This window comes from Polypterus senegalus, chromosome 1 (genome assembly GCF_016835505.1).
Source record: "Polypterus senegalus isolate Bchr_013 chromosome 1, ASM1683550v1, whole genome shotgun sequence".
NCBI lineage: Eukaryota > Metazoa > Chordata > Cladistia > Polypteriformes > Polypteridae > Polypterus > Polypterus senegalus.
This window is the reverse complement of record NC_053154.1, coordinates 326,098,850-326,121,773: the sequence shown is the minus strand read 5'-3', so window position 1 is coordinate 326,121,773 and position 22,924 is coordinate 326,098,850. Positions and strand designations below refer to the sequence as shown.

At 36.5% G+C, this 22,924-nt stretch overlaps 1 protein-coding gene across 6 annotated transcripts in view; it reads right to left on the bottom strand.

Annotated features, from left to right (window-relative positions):
* Positions 1–22,924, bottom strand: part of LOC120516032 (sorbin and SH3 domain-containing protein 1) — a 164,083-nt gene that overhangs the window by 83,972 nt on the left and 57,187 nt on the right. For 4 of the 6 annotated variants that reach the window (XM_039737462.1, XM_039737472.1, XM_039737479.1 and 1 more), the window contains exons 11-17: positions 19,034–19,173; positions 13,005–13,065; positions 9,180–9,254; positions 8,860–8,922; positions 5,979–6,041; positions 4,429–4,476; positions 2,522–2,651 (exon numbers count right to left, since the gene is read on the bottom strand). In XM_039737462.1, coding sequence (XP_039593396.1) covers positions 2,522–2,651; positions 4,429–4,476; positions 5,979–6,041; positions 8,860–8,922; positions 9,180–9,254; positions 13,005–13,065; positions 19,034–19,173 — 580 coding nt within the window. The remainder of the gene's footprint in view (positions 1–2,521; positions 2,652–4,428; positions 4,477–5,978; positions 6,042–8,859; positions 8,923–9,179; positions 9,255–13,004; positions 13,066–19,033; positions 19,174–22,924) is intronic. The other 2 variants (XM_039737503.1, XM_039737495.1) reach the window with 2 other exon arrangements.

Sequence of the window (22,924 nt, the reverse complement as noted above, 5' to 3'; positions counted from 1 at the left end):
GCTACTCAACACAGCCCCCAAAACAAACCCACCCCCTCCCAACGTCATCAGATTTAATCCCACTTTAATCAGGAATCCTCTGAGCTCCAGCAGGAAAGGAACTCTCTAGGGATTCAGTAGAAAAGGGCTGTTAATGTTTTCTCTACCCATAAGCAGCCTGGCCCTACCTAAAAATGAGGAAAAATCAAAAGCAGCAGCAGTAGTAGAGGCTAGGAATCCAAAGTAGTGTGCACACCTGCCTTCTGGCTATCACTGCTGAAACACAGCTGCCCAGATACCCAACAGGCACAGAGACCTCTGGGTGATTTGAAATTAATCATATGTAACACCTATTCACATGCAAGGAGCCATCATCACTGTCTTCATCAAACTGTAGCTCACAACCCTTTACCAATAGCCACAGGCATATAATCCATCTGATTACCAAGCAGCCAAATAAAAGCAGAGTGAGAAATTTTGAAAGTGAAGCTGTCTAGCATAGCATGTTCTTTGGCTTTGATCAAAGGAGGATCAGGGTCATACAGGCAGCAAGCAGACTACTGACTCCTCTGGTGACATCTCAGAGGATATTAAGAAAAGAAAGCAAGGACTGACGGTCCTTTAAGGAGTGTGCCTGACACCACAAAACTGCAGGGTTGAATCCAATTTTTGGATCGACATATCACTCTCAACAGAATGGATTCTAACATGAACTAATCACATAAAGAACTACAGATTATAATACGAATGTCAGTGTTAACAATGGGCCTTGACCCATGGGACTCATACCTACATATCTCCAGCGTAAAGCTTTTAGCAATACATTAGATTGTGGATATTTTGTTAACAGTCACTTTTATTTCTACTGTAGTAGCAGTAGGAGTTTTGTCTATAGAAGCAGAGTCATTCATAAAATGAGAGGTAATTTGTGTCCTGTGTCGTGAGGGTAATGCGATAAAACAACAGTATATAAGTAATTTCTTATTTCAGATTGTTTTAGCCTACTCTTGCTTACAACAGCTACCCATTCTAGAGAAAGTCATACTGAGTTGGAGACTGGGCCTTTCATACCGGCACTAGAAACCTGGGAAAGTTACATACAGCAGAATCCTGATTTAAGATTTACATATTTTCATTCCCCATGTTAAATGTTTTTTGGATGCTGTTGCTGAACACACAAAAGAGGCATTTGTCTGAATAAGTGTAAGTCTTTAAGGCTAATTGTGACTCTATTAAGATTTTGGCCTAAGTTGGTCAGTGTTTTTTTTTTTAGCTTTCCAAATCTGATGCACATATATCTATCATGATCATGCTCCGCATGTGAATAAAAAGTAAAGTCGATCATGACAGACAGATGTGACCTAATAGTCAGATATGATTCAGTGCAGTATGTTTGTGAATTTGCCAACTTATGATGGCAAGGAAGAGAAATATAAAACAAAAAAATCATAGCTGTTGTTTCCAATGCATTTATCACTGTCATATCTGTATATAGAAGCTTGTGGACATGACAGGGGCCAGGGCTGATGAGAATGTGATGGTCAGGTTTTAGATACAAAACTATGGTTACCAAAGTAGGGTAAATTCTTTATGAAAAGTTGTGATCCTATGTAGTTTTCGGGTGATCAAAAATCTATAAAAAGATCATATCTATGTCACATACAAGTGGAGTAATAGGAATTGAGCAACAATGTTACTGTAGTGTTGATTTTAGTTAACAAATGCAAGGTTATATGTGCTTCATGCTCTAGTTATTTAACATTGATGCAATTTGTTATTAACAACATTCAGCAGCAGCATTCACAAAACAAAATAGCAATCTAAATAAAGGGCAATAATATCTCCACAAATTAAACAGAACAAACCAGGACACATTCAAGCTGGATTATAAGCAACGTCAAAAACAACTGCGGTAAAAAAAAAAATGCACCGAACCCTAACCTGTATTTATAGGATAAAACTTTCTTTTAAACAGTACAAAAAAAACACTACATGATGGGATCCACTGTATTTTTTCTTTCAGTTTGTTTGTACTGAACAACAAACTCAGGCAATCAATCTGTATTTTGTATAATCTCCTTCATGGTGACAACAACCCAGGATCCAAGTCCTATAATATGGTGGTTTGTACTGTGAGTTAGTGGTGAGATTTATACTTCAGAGTCTGCAGTTTTCATTTCATAGGATGTCCGCTGTAAAGTGTAAACGTGTACTTCTGCTCCCAGTGTGCCTGTTGCCCCGTTACCTAGGCCTATATCAGTATAAGAGCGATAAGTCTTAAACACGGTTAGTATTTAAGGCAACCCCTGCACTAAGAATTTAAATATAAATCAAAGTTGGGTGGCAATTCAAAGATGAAGAGATACTGTGAAACTCTAGTCACAGTAAACACATTTTAAGCTAAAACTCTGTAAATTATACTCTTTGCATATCATTCTGCCCAAATTTAACCTACCACTGAGTCAATGGGGGGTGCAGAGTTTTGACCCAAACTTATCTTTTGAAGATTATTATGCCTCTTCTACAGAGAACTCATTCTTACCGGTCAGAGGAAGGCTTCAGAGAGGATGAGCGGGTGGGCAGAGGAAGAGTAGCTGACCGCTTCACAGGGACCTCAGTGTCAATAATGTCTGCAGCACTTTTTGATCTTGGCACATATGGTGGACTTCTCACTGATGAAACAAAAGATCAAATGATCCACTGAGCAAAATCACTATTCAGGAATTAAATGGTTTTTATTGATTCTGAATATAAAAGCAACTTTAAAAAATGTTCAGGAGTTCTGGTGGAGTCATACCACTTAGCAGTTAAGCTGCATCATTTAATCCAAAAAAAAACTCTACCCTTTATGTTACATACACAGTATGTTTACAGTACCATAAAGTTTACATATCATTAAATAACATGGCATTCTCATACCTAAGTTATCCACATCAGCCAAGCTTAATATTTTTATATTTTGCCATAAAACAAGCAAGCTTTATTTTATATTTCAACTTGTATATTGCTCACTGACACAATATAAGCAAAGGATTTCATATGTATCATAGTGAGTAGTGCCACAAAGCAACCAAAATGTAATTCATACTGAATATGTAAAAAAAGTCTTTTACCTTTTATGTACACAGAATTGAACTTGCATGGCAATGAAACAAGGCGCATATTATGGCAGCATGAATTAAACAATGCACTAAACTGTTAATTAAATTATGCATACAACAGAAAATCTATGAGGAGGCAGAAAATGATTACTGGTCATCTTACCCTGGGAAAAAAAGAAAACACACACACACTTACTGCCTCTTCAGCATTTTATCAAGACGAGGCAGTGGAAGTTGGCAGATGATCTCTCCTCCTCCTCACTGAGTTTAAGAATATGTGGAGGATGATGAATCTGTCCACTGAATTTCTGACCTCGCTGAGGGAAAGCTTGTGGTCTTTAGAGTACCTCAGATATATGTATTGACTAAGCATCTATACAAATCATAGTGTAACATTCTCTAACCCACTGTAATTCATTTTAGGGTCACTCACTCCCTCCTCATATTTGTCATATTATTTATGTATTAGGATGTCAACGTATTTGTCAGCTTCCGTTGTTAATTTGTGCTTCTTGTGAGCCAGATACCTTGACAATCCTATTGTTAAAGGTGAGGACATGCAATCAAAAGCCTGAACAGACAGAATTTATTTGTTAAAAAAAAAAAAAATAGAAGGAGAAGAATTCATTTAGCATAGCCATATGACATCCAGGTAGCACAAGGGGACAATATGTGTTACAATTTTTGGATTTACAATATGTTTGCCCTTTATACTATATATACAGGAAGTCAAATACTGTAGAAACTTTTCTAATTAACATGCACTTTTAAGGTTTTTTTGGCCTTAAATATAAAACAATTTCCCTGCAAATCCATTAGGTTTGCTCAATGCAGATTTAGATTAGTGTCTTTATTTAAACCATAACCCAATGTATTTATTACCTGCTTCTGCTTTGTCCAAACCAGAGCTCATACTGGTAACATTGAATACAAGTTAATAACCAACAGTGGTCAGGGTGCCACACTCATGCACATATCCTCATCATTTACATAATGCCAACCATATAGAAATTGCATAATATAAAGTATGTGAGAAAACTAAGAATGAAAACAAGTTGTCAACTATCTTTCATATGTAAACATGCAAATTTATAGTAAAAAGATTGTTGAATGTTTACAATTTTTTGAATTTATAAATATTTTTAACAGAGAAGGATTCAGTGTCTGTGCTAATCTAATTTTTCTCAAACTGTAGGTTTGGGTATTTCAGATTGTAAAAGGTATCTACACATCTGGACAATGAAATCTAATGTATAATTTGCACCAAGCTTGTCTCTCTGGCTGTTCTTTGTGAATTTTAGGAAGCTGAAGAACAGTTTGAAATTAAAAAAAGAAACAAAATTCTTACCATCTTCTGAATATGACTGTCTGGGAGAGTAAGAATCCGAGTCATCATCTGTAATGTAAAGATTAACACATTAGCATTTCCAGTTAACTCGAAACTCTGAAATATATCACTACACCGCAGTCTGGGACACAAGTTGAATGGAACATTACAGCTGGCAATCTAAAATGTATCTAAAATGTGGAGTGGGCAGAAGGATTTACATGCCCTCTATATGACTACAGCAGAAAACCAGGTCTTTGTGCCATGGCTTTACTTGAAGAGGATAAACAAAATGGCTCGATGTAGAATACCACTCACAAAGATCCAGAACACAAAAAGGGGAAACAGAGCTGTAACAGGCGTGTTGCCAGCTTTTAGTCCAGCATGTGAGGATGTTTCCAAATGACAATTATATTTTTAAAATACGTTTCACTAAGTTTAATTAAAAAAAATAAAACACACACACAATTGATTACTATTTGGAATAAGAGGCCACAAGGTTATATGAACACATTATCATAATGATTTCACTTTCGGCCCAAGTAAAATAAAAACAAAATAATGTGACAGAGATAATTAAAATGCTCATTTTTTAATAAAGTTAAAATAAAAACTACTAAAATATTGAAGCTTTGCAGCACTACAGTTCAGCTCAACTCCACCCCAGTTGCTGCTGCCAGAGTTTGTTCTATATTATTTGAACTTGAATAGTCACTTTTGGTCATGTCAGCAAAATATTTTTATCTCTAAAATTAGTTATCCGACAGTCTTAGATAAAGCAAAGTTTTGTATACCTGATATAAACTAACCATGTATCAAAATAAGTATCATTAGCCCATTTATTCCTATACAGGGCCATGGGGTACTTTTGTGAGAATAGCAGGACAAGAATCGACAGCCCATTGCAAGTCACATTCACTCACACATGCACACTCGAACCCAACAGTTCAGTTTACAGACATCCATTTATACAGTATAATGTGAACATCTTTGGGATGTAAGAAGAATCCACAATACCCAGACACAGAGACAGCCTGAAAACTACACACAGACAGATCCTTGACTGAAATGTATTCTTTGGACTCCCTTTGGAAAAACAGCATTATGGCTCAAACCAAGTATTTTTAAATGTGTTTAATTTTTATGCAATATTAATAACTGATTATAGAGCTACATTCAAAAATATAAAAGCATGCACTGCACGTTTTATTAATTGTTCACTATATATTATACAAAAATATTAATATATTTGTTGTGTATGCTTGATTGCACTATAATTGATCTTAAAAAAATCACTACTTCTGAAACTTGGGAATTTAGCATGGTGACCACTTGGAGTGGGACCTCATTTGAGGCCACAGAGAACTCTGTCCACCTGACCCTTATACAAAGCAGCACTTTGGTCCACCTTGCACGAGATGGAAATAAGTGAACAAAGAATGGTTTTGAACATAGCTTGTTTTTCGTAAACCACAGGCAGGGCAGTGATTCTCAGGCTGGAAGATTCACTCTGCTCAGTTTATTCAGGTTCCTGCACAATGGCATAAGATGCCGAATAAGGAAGCAGATACCTTCAGCTTGGAACCTTCTTGCCACCTCCGAGAAAATGTAGGTTGGTGTGTAAGTGTTCTCCACTAGGGAAGAAAAACAAGAAAGAAAGAAAGAAAGCAGCAAAGACAAAGGACAAGATGAGATGAAATGAATGACACAAGACGCTGTCAAGCCAAGCATCTCTTCTTAATATACTTAAGCTCTCTGACTAGCAGTGAAGCTGCCTACAAATGAAGTCTCCAAATTTATTCTTGTACGCTTCCTTCACCAAGCCATGATTAATGGACACTGAGGAAGGTCTGACTAATCTTTCATTTACCCTTACCTGAAAAACATGGCTAATTTTAAAGATGAATCACTAATGGAACATTTCAGGAGTAATGCCTGGTTGCTGCAGAGGAACAAGGAAATTGATCAATGTTTACTTTATACAATGCCTTTCACAACAAACAAAAAAGCTATCTGTGGGTACCTGTTACAGGCATATAACCTCTGTGGCAAATGAAAAGACAAAACCTAAGAACTGTTTCCAATATAGCAGGGACACTGCACTTCACTGCTAAAAAAAAATTATTCACTCTTTCGAAAATACCCCCGTGTTAAACTGCAGCTGGAAAAACAAGACATTTTTAACTGAGTGGGTGAGCTGTCCAGACAAAGCGAATTGTCAGTAATTGTCATGGTGGTAAAAGGCCTGAGAAATGAAGGGTTATGACTCTATGTGGAAACCTAAGAAATAGTGATAGCTCCACTGTCAGCAGCTAGGACAGGCACTTTCCTAATTTTGCACTGTTATTTTGGCTTAAGTGATTGCAAAGCAATAATTAGAAAATAATTTGTTACAATTCCCATGAAACAGTGACACCTTCAGAGGATAAAGCATTGAATGTAACGAGCAAAGATATTGGTTAAACCCCCACCACTAGATTAGTTTTGCTATGTTAAGCCAAGTCAGGGTCGCATGCAATATCAGGAGCAAAGTGGGAATCATCCTTGGATGGGCCACCACTCCATCAGAGAATTCACTTACAAATCGATAACCACACAAGGCCAATTTGGAATCCCCCGCTTAACCTGCATGAATATCCCGAGGAAAATTCATTCAGATATTGGGGGAGGGGGTGTTTGAGTGGGGCATGTAAACTTTATACAATGATTATGAGTTGGATTTGAACTCAGGGCACAAGATCCTTGAGGCAGTAGCTCTAACAAGTGTATCACAGCGCCACCTTCATTATAGAAATATGGAAATAAAACCACAGGACATCATGTTAGGTTTCTGATAGCAGAAGCTCTATCACTGATATATAAATGTTGCTAATTATTATAACACTGGAATGACAAGTCTAAGTTGAGTGTTGGGAGACAAATTCTGACAGAAGCAGTGGGTGCAGAGTGGACGTAAATGAAATCCACTCTTCCAGGAGTTTTATTAAGCTGAAATTGCACAATTTTTGAAAGATCTTCCCACTGCGGGAATACTTACTGCTGACTTATCCTTGTTTTGATCCCATGTATTTTGTAAATTACCAAATGGTGGCAAAAACTATGAAAGGCACTGTATAAAGTCTAATTATTTTAAAACAAACGCACTACTCCGTGAAATGTACACTGCAGCAGTAAATACACTGACTTTCTTACTTGGCTATAGAAAGAAAAAACTAGGATTAATCAGATGTTACTATGTGGGAAAATGGCAAAAGTTTTGTCCACATCAACAAATGAAGGAATAACAAGCAGCTTATCATTGTGAAGCTACAGGGATTTACATTTCCTTGACAGTTAAGAAAAAGTCTAGCATGTTAGGCTTATTCTTTACTTGTATTTAAATTTGACAGTTGGTTAAATCTGCCATCAATGGCCTAAATAATACTGTAAAATGTACATAGAAAGGTAAAGGGTATTATTAAACACCCGAGCCATCCCATGCATCCACTTTCTCCCTCATCTGTTCAAGTTATTTAGCACTTGCTCCACTAGACTCAGGGATAGGACACCATAAGGCTACTAAACAGTCACTGGTATTGTATCAAAACAGATGAGTGGTCCTGATCTGTGTTTCTCACATCTATTCTAATTGTTGTATGTATCGTCTGGTGTTTGTACTGTACTGCTGTTGGTAATCTGAGGGAGCTATTCAAAGTAAGAAATTAATTGTGCTGTATACACTTAACAATAAACTTGACCTTGAACTTATATGGTAGCTTTGCATAACTATGTATTTTTATGACGCACATTTTACTTATATGGTAGCTTTGCATAACTATGTATTTTTATGACGCACATTCATAGTGTCATGCCAGTGCTTTGAAAAAAAAAAGCAAGGGCAGCGTTCTCTTCTCTGGGTAAGACATTTCTACAGGAATTGTACATCTGTCCTGTGGTACACCTCCTCAAGGCAATGTCCTTGCTCATCGATTCCTGATGTTATAAATAGCCTATACAACAGATCTTAAACTGTTTCCTCAAATCTAACCACAGCAACAAAGCACCCATTTCAAAACGTTTGCTCATAAAGATTAACTGCAAAACCAAAAAACAAAACATGATATCTAACAAACGTATTAAAACAAGAATGCCCTTCTGATTAAGAAATCAGTTGAAAGTAAAATCACCTGATGCTGTTGCTTCTCTCTCTGTTAAAGGAGTCAATATTTTTTTTATTATTATTATTTATTTAAATAGTGCCCTAGTGAGTACCATTTCATGCCACATTATAATGCAAGCCAGTTGCCCCTCCAAAACCAGGGCTGCATTTTCATCTCTCAAAACATCCTTTAAAAGCACAGCAAAAGATACACGTGAAAAGCACCAACTGAGTTATCAAAGGCACAGCAATGAAAAGACCACAGCCAGTACTGAAAAAAGACATGTCTCACAACAACTCCACTCAACCTTTACCTTTCACATTTGTACTAGGTGGACTCTCTGGAAACTGGTAGGTTGGAACATATTGGTTGTCTTCTGCAGCAAAGAGAATATGTGGATTTGAACACTAATTTGGACCAAACTCCCCCCCCCCCACATCCAATAACAAACTAGGTTTTTAGTAAACATGTAAGACTTGCCTCTGTCTAAGATTAATTTAACAAGAACAGTTGCAGTAAATGGAAAAGTAAATTTAGTAGTAAAGAATGAGTTATGGTTAGTTTTGGCAAAGAAGACAGAAAGCTAGCTGTTAAAGCAGAGGGAGGGAAACATGGGGGTGCGGGCAGTGGTACCTTCTATTCTGCTCTGCTTTTCAGTGGGCTCAGGAAATATATAGGTAGGATGATAAGGGTTTTCTTCAGGAGAATCTGAGGTGGAACAGAAAGTTGAAGAAAGAGAAAAGAGAAATGAGTGCAGAGACTGAGGAAACAGCAAAACACCATGCACCAAGCCTGGAATATACGTAGGTCTGAAGATGACAGAGTGTAGATGATACAATAGAAAGATAACACTTTGGAAAGAAATGTTACTAAATGGATAGGTGGAGAGAGAGCAGAGGGGCTTGAGAAAACATGCTATGCACCACTAGGGTCACTCTGTATTCAGGTCACTACAATGACCTGACAGACACATCTCAATAAGATACTATATTAACGTGTCAAACAACCTGACAATACCAGTCGAGAAGTAACTTACTGTACTTATACTAAGGTTTGTTCACTCCATTATTACATTTATCATTGGTGGGGAAAAAATTAATTTTGTATTTTTAACTGTATTTTACCTGACATGAAGACTGTAAGACTATCTATCTTTTTATAATTCATATAAATAAAGTCTGATACAAATTAATGCATACATGTGGAAATCTACATAAATTGTTGTTTTGTTTATCATAAAGTTTACTATGCTATTTATACTAAATAACTTGATTTATCAAATTAAGTAATTTTTTTCCAATTGTTTTATCATATAGAACAGGGATAGTGAACGTTGGGGCTATAGAGTCATAGCAGCTGAAGGTTTTTGTTCCAACCCAGTTGCTTAATTGTACACCAACCCTCGCCAATAACAGATCCATTTAACTTTATGGCGTCCTTAGTGTTTTCATTCTGCTTTGTCAAGCCATTCTTCTATCCTTCATTTTTTCCTTTCCAAGAATATTATCCAAAAGGTTTGTAGACTGAAGCAGATTAGTAATTATTAGTCCTTCACTTTTTTCTCTTCAGTTTCTTTTCAAATATATTATTAAACAAGACAGCTCACAAGGAATGCACATAGGTGTAAATGGAAACAAGCTAGATGGAGAACTGCTGGTTCCTTTGTCATTTTCATCCTATTGCTAAAAAGGGACAATTAAAAGCAGTAAATGCATCAGTTTAACAGTAAAACAAGCAATTAATGGAAGGGAATCACAACAAGCAAGACAACTAAAACAAAGCATAACATAACAATGCTGCTTGAGATATAAGTGCTTGAAGAGGAATAATTGACTTCTCATTAAGAATTTGGGTTGAAATAAAAACCTGCAGCCACTAACAGCCCCCCTGGACAGACTTTGGCTACCCCTGATGTAGACAGTATTTCATGAGGGGTATTTAGCTTTTTATAGAAGCTCAAGAAATATCATAACAAACAACCTGACTGCCTCCCAAATACACACAAGCACTACAACACAAGAAAACTTCCGACTAAGCTAATGATAAGAGAGCAGTCCCAGTGATGCATTACAAATTCATATTGCTGTTGGTATAAAGGAGCTCCAGTAGTGTTTCTTGATACACTTCTGCTGATTAATTTGTTGGCTTTAAAGTACTCAGTGCTGGTGTGTCACAGAGAATATCTACAGTATCTTTCAGGATAACCATCTCTTTTGTCTTCATTCTCTCCTCTGCTACTACCCTGCCATCTTTTTGAAGTTATATGTATACATAAGTAAAAAAAATGTCATTTCTAATATATACATTAGAAAATTAAATTTAAAAATTAATTGCACACATCCCAGATTCAGAACTTAGAGATGAGACTTTTTTCTTATTTACAATTCCTATTTTTAATGACTATGAACAATTGGCCAACCCATTTATTATTCTTTTCTTTTTGATTAATTATAAGTTTTCTTTAGTATTTGCTTCCCAATGTGCACTACCATGCATACATAAAGCAACAGACTTAAATTTAATGTTTTTAGGTTTGAATCTAATACAAAATAACAACAATAAACAAATATGAAAGAGAATACAGATTACACAGAAAGACTGTACAAAAACTATTATTTCTGAAGAAACATAAGTTTAAAAAATCTACATAAACTGTGGGTAGTAAATGCTTTCATTTGTGCAAAGTATTTTCACATTTGAGTGCTGTGCAGCCATCTAGTGTCCAAAATGTTAAACACCCAAGTCCCTTGTACTTCAGCCTACTTCACCTGCCAGTTTTTACACTTTAGAAACACTTAAACACCTAACAGTGCATTGATAAGCCACTGTTGAAAAAAAGCTGGCTAAGTGAATCAATGTAGTCCAACGCTTAGTAAAAGAGCACTGCTCAATGATTGACATAGACAAGATTTTAATATATTTTAGTACCACTAAAAGACCACTTACCCCTCTCTCTTACATTTAATGCTGACAGAGGCTCTGCCCGAGTCTTTCTTTTACATATGGGATTGCCACAAGGTCTAATTTTTCTGTGGCAGCTGAGATAGTGGTGCTTTTTCAAAAACTTTATTAGCTTATAGTATTACAGTGCATCTGGAAAGTATTCAGAGTGCATCACTTTTTCCACATTTTGTTATGTTACAGCCTTATCCCAAGATGGATTAAATTCATTTTTTTCCTCAGAATTCTACACACAACACCCCATAATGACAACGTGAAAAAAGTTTACTTGAGGATTTTGCAAATTTATTAAAAACTGAGAAATCCCATGTACATAAGTATTCACAGCCTTTGCTCAATACTTTGTCGATGCACCTTTGGTAGCAATTACAGCCTCAAGACTTTTTGATTATGATGCCACAAGCTTGGCACACCTATGCTTGGCCAGTTTCGCCCATTTCTTTTTGCAGCACCTCTCAAGCTCCATCAGGTTGGATGAGAAGCGTCGGTAAAGAGCCATTTTAAGATATCTCCTGAAGTGACATGATGAATCGCTGAAGTGACATGATGAATACTCATCCACCTATGTAGGTGTCTGGTTGGTGTGTGCCCGACAACAAAAATGTCTACTTACCATTCCAAAAACACCAAAGACCTCAAGTTGTAATGCAATAGTAATTAAAAAAAACAGACAATATAAACGGCTCAACAGAACTGTGGCTAACAAGAGAGACAGTCATCAAATCACCTCTGTAGTGCCATCTCACACTCTCCAATCCTTTGCCTGCTATCAGTCTTTGATAGTGCACCATAGAGTTTAGAAGTGTGTCTCTCATGCACTTGTGTGATGAACTCACAACATGAATTGATTTTTATCAGAATGTTTTCTTCACAAGGCTGAATTGGAGATACATACCCATCAGGCAAGTTACTGTCTATATTCCAGGACACTTGAACAGATGAGCCTGTGTACAGACATGTTCTACATGTTCAAATTTCTTCAGGGCATCGATAAAGTAGATCCAGACAATATTTCATTAAATGCCAAATCGCATACTCAAGGACACCAGTGGAAATTAAGGGGAATTGCATTTAGGACCGCAGGCAGGAAGGTCTTTGTTACTCACAATAGTTGTGGTAATCTGGAACAAACTACTGAGGCATGTAGTTGAAGCAGGAACTTTGACAACCTTTAAGAAGTATGTGGATGAGATATTGGGATAGCTTAGCTATTAGTTAAATAAACCAGCTTGGTTGACACGATGTTATCCTCTCATTTTTCAAATTTCTTATGTTTTGGAATTAATTCATAAAGCATGAGAGACTAATAAAATAAATTATGTCTCATTTACTCACAGATGTTGCAGTTGTGGTTTAAAACTGATGATACAGATCAACCAGCAAACTACTAAATAAGTACATAAATACACACATCTTGTGCTGCTACTCCATTTTTTTCTCTACTCAAAATATGGTAGACATTATGTTCAGTATTAAAAAAAAAATGAGAAATGTCACCTTTTATCTTGTGAATCTGCTTAAACATTGTCTTGTACCAGTCCTTGGATCTCTCTGTATTCTGCAGACAGAAAAAAAGAGTTATCTGATGTTTCATTCCTCAGAAATCACAGTGTTTGCTCTGAGGCTTTTTGTAAGTTACCATTTTTGTGCTAATCTGTACTTTGAGTTGAATTAATAGTCAAGAACTTTTTCACACACTTTAGAAGGTATTTTGTGACACAAAGAACCATAGATACACAGGATTAAGCTACTTTTTGGATCTTAAAACCTCAACGGGATGATATTCTGCAGAAAACACTGAAGATAAATTTAGGTGAATAGGGATTGATGAACTATGTTGAGATAAATGACCCATTTTCATTAAACTTCTCTTATATTCTCTGGCTCTTTCAACATATTGAATTCTGTCACAGCTCCCTAATAACCTAAACAATCAAATTCAGGTAACCTTTAGCAGTCACTGGCCTAACAGACCACATTTCCTTACCTACAATATCATGTTGCACTGGGAAATTTCACAAATGCTCAGTCCAACAATTTGACTTAGTAATGGACTTTACTATTATTATTGTTATTATTACTATTACTACTACTTAGAAGATCTCTTTATCCAAGGCAACTTACAAAACAACTTATAATACATACAATAATAAAGGTGCAATCATTAAAGCAACAGAGAACGAGATAAACAAAAAAGCAAGCACAAGGCACTAAAAATACAACTACATAATTATAGATACAACCAGACTAAGACAAATATCAGTATCCTAAACTCTTTGCTAACACAACAGCTGCTATCCAGTAAATCGAATATTCTAATTCTTTCTTGCCCCGTGACTACAGACTAGTTCAGTTTATGATCCACCTTGCAGTTGGTAAGGCACAGAGGGCAAACAGTTTTGTACTGTACATACAGAATGTACTGAATGTACTAAGTGAAGGCTATGCAAGTCTGCCATACAGAAATAATGAATAAGTATAGAAAGTAACTGATGTTTAACATGAGAAAGCTAAGATTGTAATGAAATGGAGAAGAAACCTTTTTTCCCAACTTTCTGAATTTTTGTGATTTGTTCCTTTTTAATTTTCACTAAACTTTTTGGACTGAGGGATTTCTTTGTTACACATTTGAGTCATGCTGGATCCTGCCTTGCCAACTCAATAGCTGCTCAACTTTAGGAACCTGGAAAAGACGCAGCTACAGGTGTGTTTTCAAAAAGCACTGAAAAAACAGTGAATATGAAATGAAATGTACTATCAACTGCGGTGGGCTGGCGCCCTGCCCGGGGTTTGTTTCCTGCCTTGGGCCCTGTGTTGGCTGGGATTGGCTCCAGCAGACCCCCGTGACTCTGCAGTTAGGATATAGCGGGTTGGATAATGGATGGATGGATGTACCATCAATATTCATAGCTAACTCAAGTGGCAATCCAGAAATTTTACTGAGAGGCATATTCTGTATAAGAAGCCTATAGCTAAACATTGCCAGTTTCTGTTCACTTAAGTATTAAACTTTATGTCCTTTCCAGCAGCAGAAGTTGTTGATTTAAAGTACAACTGTACAAAAGAAACAAAACTAAAAAGTTCTAAACATCAGCAAATCATCTCTCTGGAATGATAGAACGGGCTTTAATGGAACATACTGTATGTAATGTCATACTGTATATTCAGAATATAATAAACATATAACTGTATTCAAGTCACATTATGCTTGAAAAACGAGTAGCCTTATTATTGTTATGTTTAGCACTGGAAAAATGAGCCAAAAATGAGGTTTTTTTCCTCAGTAAGAAAAAATGTTGTTACATCTAACAGAAACATATTCTGTAAATATCAAAACATCAACATGAATGCAGTAGGAGAGGTCTGAATATGTCCAGTGCTGTACTGATGCAGATTTTGTACAAATCCTTCATGTGATATGTTTTGAAACAGTCACCAATGCACAGCTTGACATCACAATTGGGACAATAAAAGCGTGCTTTCTTTTCTTAGAATGTTTTTTCTGTTCCTTGCACTTGAGAAGGAAAAATGTTAGTGCCTGATCCCCATGATTGATGTGCCCATTGTGCTGTTATAGGCTACCACAGCGCAAGACTTAGTGACTTCCGCATCTTCTCTGACATGAACATTAAAAGCCGTGAACAGTGCTTAGCAGGCTAATGTCTTTCTTGTCCTTCTACTTGATCATTTTGCCTTTTTACCACATATACAGGTGCCAGTCATAAAATTAGAATATCATGACAAAGTTGATTTATTTCAGTAATTCCATTCAAAAAGTGAAACTTGTATATTAGATTCATTCATTACACACAGACTGATGTATTTCAAATGTTTATTTCTTTTAATTTTGATGATTATAACTGACAACTAATGAAAGTCCCAAATTCAGTATCTCGGAAAATTAGAATATTGTGAAAAGGTTCAATATTGAAGACACCTGGTGCCACACTCTAATCAGCTAATTAACTCAAAACACCTGCAAAAGCCTTTAAATGGTCTCTCAGTCTAGTTCTGTAGGCTACACAATCATGGGGAAGACTGCTGACTTGACAGTTGTCCTAAAGACGACCATTGACACCAAGGAGGGCAAGAAACAAAAGGTCATTGCTAAAGAGGCTGGCTGTTCACAGAGCTCTGTGTCCAAGCACATTAATAGAGAGGTGAAGGGAAGGACAAGATGTGGTAGAAAAACGTGTACAAGCAATAGGGATAACCGCTTGTACCCTGGAGAGGATTGTGAAACAAAACCCATTCAAAACTGTGGGGGAGATTCACAAAGAGTGGACTGCAGAGAGTCACTGCTTCAAGAACCACCACACACAGAAGTATGCAAGACATGGGGTTCAGCTGTCGCATTCCTTGTGTCAAGCCACTCTTGAACAAGAGACAGCGTCAGAAGCGTCTCGCCTGGGCTAAAGACAAAACTGTTGCCGTGTGGTCCAAAGTTATGTTCTCTGATGAAAGTAAATTTTGCATTTCCTTTGGAAATCAAGGTCCCAGAGTCTGGAGGAAGAGAGGAGAGGTACAGAATCCACGTTGCTTGAGGTCCAGTGTAAAGTTTCCACAGTCAGTGATGGTTTGGGGTGCCATGTCATCTGCTGCTGTTGGTCCATTGCATTTTCTGAGGTCCAAGGTCAACGCAGCCGTCTACGAGGAAGTTTTAGAGCACTTCATGCTTCCTGCTGCTGACGAACTTTATGGAGATGCAGATTTCATTTTCCAACAGGACCTGGCACCTGCACAAAGTGCCAAAGCTACCAGTACCTGGTTTAAGGACCATGCTATCCCTGTTCTTGATTGGCCAGCAAACTCGCCTGACCTTAACCCCATAGAAAATCTATGGGGTATTGTGAAGAGGAAGATGCAATACGCCAGACCCAACAATTCAGAAGAGCTGAAGGCCACTATCAGAGCAACATGGGCTCTCATAACACCTGAGCAGTGCCACAGACTGATCGACTCCATGCCACGCCGCATTGCTGCAGTAATCCAGGCCAAAGGAGCCCCAACTAAATATGGAGTGCTGTACATGCTCATACTTTTCATGTTCATACCTTTCAGTTGGGCAACATTTCTAAAAATCCTTTTTTTGCATTGGTCTTAATTGATATTCTAATTTTCCGAGATACTGAATTTGGGACTTTCATTAGTTGTCAGTTATAATCATCAAAATTAAAAGAAATAAACATTTGAAATACATCAGTCTGTGTGTAATGAATGAATCTAATATACAAGTTTCACTTTTTGAATGAAATTACTGAAATAAATCAACTTTTTCATGATATTCTAATTTTATGACCGGCACCTGTATACTGCACCCTGTTGCAATGTTATGCAACAGCTTACCATGCTCATAGAGTACTATGAGCATCAGTTCTACTATCCTTGTTAATGTCCGATGACCAATTCACTTTGTTATTATTATCGCTTAATTCAAAACTTCTAAATCTGGCTTTACAGCTTTTTGTTTACGTGTCATTATGTGTTTTAGTTGAGTACTCTGCCCCACACATGAATATTAATGAGTTAAACAGAGTGTCAAAACGCATAGGAATATTTATGATATTTTTGTGCATGATGTAATTTTATCCACTAGATGGCAATAGAACACTGTTCCGAGCATTATTAAGGGTTAGCACTTTACAATATATCAGATCATAACAGCCTAATCCAAGAGACACTCAGGCTTAATCCCCTTTACATAGAATTCTGAGCCTGTATATAGACACACACACACTTTTTCACACAGGGCCATGTAGGTTTGGATTTTTTTTCTCCCTAAATAATAAAAACCATCATTTAAAAACTGCATTTTGTGTTTACTTGTGTTATATTTGACTAATGGTTAAATGTGTTTGATGGTCAGAAACATTTTGTGTGACAAACATGCAAAAGAATAAGAAATCAGGAAGGTTTTTCACACCACTGTATATTATATATATATATATATATATAAAAGATATATACACACAGACACACACTCAGGTTCATAAAGTACAGTATTAAAGCTGGTAATAAAAAACTGTAGCTTTGGTTCCTCCATTGACTGTGAAGCACGAAATTTTCATGTTACAAAAGTACAGATCAAGTATTTAAAAAAATCTTGTGTATCCTGCACTTGACTTTCCTTCATAAAGCTGTGATTTTAGCAGTTACATATTGTAGAAAAATATATCATGACATGTAAAGAAAGATAAAAAAGTATGTTTTCCTCCATCAGCAAATTGTTTTTGGTTCAGCCACAATAAAATATTTAATATTCAAAATATACATCTTTTGTGCTTTTATAATGTAAACAACCATGCCAAAGTTTCACTGGGACTGAGATAATAGCTTATGAGTTATCCTGTCTATGGACTCAAATTCTGATAAACCTAACTGTGTTTGTGGTCAAACTGTGTTCAAGGATACATAAAAACATGTAAACTTGTTGAAACATTTTGACCATACCAAGAAATACACATAATTTACAGCAGTATTTATTCGGCGCACACTATTACACTGGCATTCTACCACTTTACTTTGGATAATTGAGGAGATCCACTGAACTAGATACGCGATGAAAAAGAAACAAGAGAAGCTTCTTTCTTTCCAAGTCACACCCCAACCAGTTTTGACCAACATGCTTAGTTGCAGATAGCATGAGAGGATCTCCTCTAAATCTCAGCTGTACTCAGTTCCCTTAATGCTTTATAATACAGCAACACTGGCAAACTTTAATAGCTATATTTTATTTAAAGATTTGTTTATGTAAAATGAAGTGATTTTATATTAATTAATACTATTAATAATTCTAGGTATATTTTATTTGTAATTTTGTTGAACAGATTACTCAAAATAAAAATGGGAAATTGTGTTAATATATTTTCTAATTAAAAACGCATTCTGAAAGTTAGAAATGTACTTTTAGTCCTGGGATAAAGTAAGAAAAAATTATTTCAATTACACTAGGCTCCTAACACAGGGATTTCACTGTATCTGTGTTACTATTGTTCAGGAAAAATAATGTTTCAAAAGCTTAAATTAGGTCACCACACGACATACAACATGAGAGATGTTGTGAGAGTTGGGTGCTTTAATTAATTTATAGCATCTCAGACCATCATTATCATTCAGGAGTTAGGCAAATTATTTTAGGAGTACATGCTCCATTGCTGACGTCCTGAAGGCTTATGACGGTATTGTCAGTGCTCTGTTTTCATACATATGCAAGTCTACTGATGTTGCTCTATTAAAGTAGACTTGTATTTAAACATGCTAAAGGACTGTGCATTCTTTTCTTCACTTTATTGCTAAATTTTTAGAAACTGAGATGTACAGAATATAAATTATTTACTATGCGTATATTTGTTTGAGTTATTAATTTGATGGATAATCTGGCATTTAGCAGTCAGTAAGCCCTTTAAAAGTGAACATTGTAAATTTCCATATAAAATACAAAAGATATTTTTTGAGAGATCAGTGACTCTATTTAATGTTGATTCATTAACCACAAAGGAATAGCAGAGAACATGAGCAGGTCTTACCCTCATGGGTATGCCTATCCCATCCAGTGAACTGCTTCCTATGTCCTGCAGGAGCTTCATTCTTGGGCGGTTCCTGTCCTCCATATCAGTCTGTTCACTGTGCCCATCAGGCAGGACACTGGGGCATTCTGCTAAAGGATCTGAGGAACAGCAAAGGCAACACTCAGGATATGTACAGATACACTAGACAACAAAAGCACAACTTGACACTCATTAAAAGCTGATGTAAGAGAAAGGGAAAGATATTCTGATGATTGTGTGCCAGCACAGAGGAGCAAAATATACATGGTGGGAAAGCTGTAACAAGGTACTGTAATGTAATATATGACTGTAAATAACTTTTTTATCTGTATATGGTGACATGGTTTAAGTGTGAGTAATGTCTCTGTAATTTTAATGACACCTCTTCATCAACATACAAAGTATTTTCGAACACATGCTTTGTATATCGTTTAATACACTTAAATACATAATAATTTTATAGAGTACCATGTCTTCACAACTTCAGTGCATCCACTCTTCTGTATACAGTGTATTGGTTCCAATAAATACCTTTTATTTTGATGCACAGGCTTTAACTGGGTTACTCCTGCACTTCTAGCACAGTCTTGCATGTAGATGCACTCAGATGTGTGAGGTGTATTACCAATCCTTTGATTTAAACAGTTTCCTTGGAGGCAAGCACTGAATGGGTTGTGGAGTAGGCAACATTTCTGAAATGTCCATGGGATTACCGTTTCATGTGGAGTTTCGTTCAAGATGTCTTATGCTAATACTATACATGCCATTGACGTGGGAGAATTGCATCAATCACCTCCCTAATCTTAAATTCTCAGAGCGATGCTAGTGATATATCACACTGATAAAACTGAGTTACTAAATCAATTCCACATCTATACTTTGCTGTTAGCTAACAGGCAGTCTATAGTGATGATGACTGCAAAATCATAATCTTACTGAAGCAGACTGATTAACCTTAAACATTTAACTTTAACTTAGGTCCCGGACATAAACTGGCTAGCTCTGTGTAATCACAGACATTGATGCACTGAAATATAATAATCATCTTTAAACATAATTTGTGCTTACTTGACCATAATTTGTTTACTCTGTGTGTGCTACCATATATACAGAATGCAATATTGTTATCGACTCAATGCATGAGTTCCTCAAACGAGAAGCAGACTGTTGAAAACTTTTTAGCAAGTCAGACATGAACATGAAGACTGTCATCAATCAATTTACAGATGACAGAAAAAAAGAAATATTATTTGGTAATGTTCAAGGAAAGTTGAAACATGAGCCAATTTGTAAGGCTTTTATATTTTGACTTTGAATTAAATGAGTCTTTGGCAATGCATTCAAAGCCTAGAATTACAGTCATGTGGTTGTGTTGATCAGTTAGGTTTATTTCGCCTTGCCTGTGTCTCCTACACTACTCCACTGGGAGGATTAATATTATTAAGGTTGTTCCTGTGTTGTATTATGAAAAATAAAGCACTACTAACATAAGAAAGGAATTTGCATTGATTTGTTAAGATGGCACAAATATTTCCAATACTGTAAATGTAAAAAGGGGAACAAAGTTAACAACAGTTCATGTATTCAAACCTTCCATATTGAAGACCAGGCTCCTCAAAGGCATCCAAGTCTTTCTACTGCTGAAACCAATGATAAATGTCTATTCTAAACTCAAGCACTAAGCATGGTCAAAGTTAAGCTGCTGAATGTGGCCAAACAAAGTTACAGTATTTTATTTACTGTATGCTGTAACTGATTATTTTTTTGCCCTGGTTATGTTTATGACAATTCAATACCTACATATGCTACACACTGTTTTATTTTACTTCATAAATTTACTGGGTGTCTTTGAGTGTATTGTTTTGGTGATTTTTATCACGCTATTCTGATGCTGGCAACATCTGTTTACTGGCTGTTTGGGCAAAACACCAATACTGTATGTAGGATAAAGGTTTCCTCCAACAGTCCAACAAAGACATGCCCGATAGGTGAACTGACATTGTTAAACTGGCCATAATGTATGTTTGTGTTTAACCTCCAAATGACTGTCGTCCTCTCTAGGTATTGTGCCTGACTTGAACCTGATGATTACTGGGTTAGGCTCCAGCTGCTCCATCACACTGCCCAGGATAAGTAGATTCAGAAAATGGATGGCTTGATGGATGCATAATCATTTACTTTTTCACTTGTTGTTCTTAGGCTTGCTAGCCCGTGCTCACTGTTCAAGGTCTTCATGGAGCAGACCAAGCATTTCCACCACTACCATATACAGTAATGTGCAGCCAGCAGTACACCTTGAACCATTAAAATGGTAAATGCTGGAATTCTAGGAAAATTATGCTTATTTCACATTGTAAGCAGTGCTCTATTGTGTATAACAGTGCGTGCAAAAGTTATCAGCAGTGTTTCACATTGTCCTCTTTAAGTTATTTGCAATCAAAAAAGGTTTTGCAGCAAAGAAATAAAACATTCAGAAGATCTTGGAAACAATAAAGTGAATGGCCCTTTGTGTGGGAGGGTGAGGTGAATTTAGACAGCACTTGATCTTTGATACCAAATAGAAACATAATGTCTTGAGGAGACCCATCCTTGTTAATCTCTGGCCCAGAGACACATTTTAGCATGAAAACTGCATGCCATTCTTTGTAGATATAAAATGGATGGTACACTTTATGGCTTTTTGCTTTTTTCAAAGGACTGTCTGCTCAGCTTTGCTTTTTTTTTTAAATTGCAAGTGTAAGAACCAACATGAATTAAGTGTGACATTGGGATGCTGTGAAGCAAAGCAGAAAGCATAAAAATTCAATATGTGTGGGGAACAAAAGACTGCAGATGTCCATTTTACAACATGAGTGCTTCTTGTGATGCTCAAATATTTTTTCTTCTATCATATCCTCAGTGCAAGGATTGGCAGGTCATCAATGCACTAAAGACTGAATATACATTCTGTCACATCAGCCTTTAATGGTGCCACCAATGCTATGAAAAGCCATTTTGACATGCAAACATATTCACCAGCATGCAGCAGATTCAGGAGTCCAGTTCATGCACAAGCTCATGCAATGTGACCCTCCAAGCAGGCAACCCCCACAGCAAATAGGTTTTCTCATACTGATGTACTACATACTGGAGGTCTCAGTGCTGTCCTATTATTTAAGCTTCATGCTTACAGATTAACGAGATCCTGATAACACTTACACTGACGTAACCACCATAGCCATTGTTATTATCAAAGCTTTACTGTATAGAACAAATACATAGGAAACACAGGGAACAGGCATGTTCTGTGCCCTTCACATGTGTAGAGATGCAGACATGACATACAATTTATTTCATATTGCATCTAAATATGCACAAATATCAAAAGTCTAAAGACTGTTATTGTAATTACAGTTTTTGTTGAAAGGCAGTAATCAAGATAAATCATATCAGACTCATTATCATGTTTATGGTCTTGTAGCCATTATAGTTGTAATGTCATTCAGATTTAAGCAGTCACATATAAAAGGAAATTTGCCATTACTTGACATCAACTGACTGTCCCTAAATAGTTAGCTGTAGCTCTACAATTTACTGAAGGTTCCATGGTTGTATGATGTACAAGTAACCATCAGTGATAAGAAGGTAACAGAAGACAGACATTATCTTGAAGATACAGAGCAGGAGGGGAACAGGAATGAACTTCAAAGGCATTGTATATCCATATAAGTAACATAATAAGATGTTTGATTGTCATCCAGTCACGCAAATATGACTGATTTGATTTTCACAAAATTTTGTGAGTGATTTGCTGTTGGTCCAATTTGAAATATCGGCATTATGGCATCTATTGGTGAGAGGGGTTTTTAGGTTAGATACCCCCCACTTCCT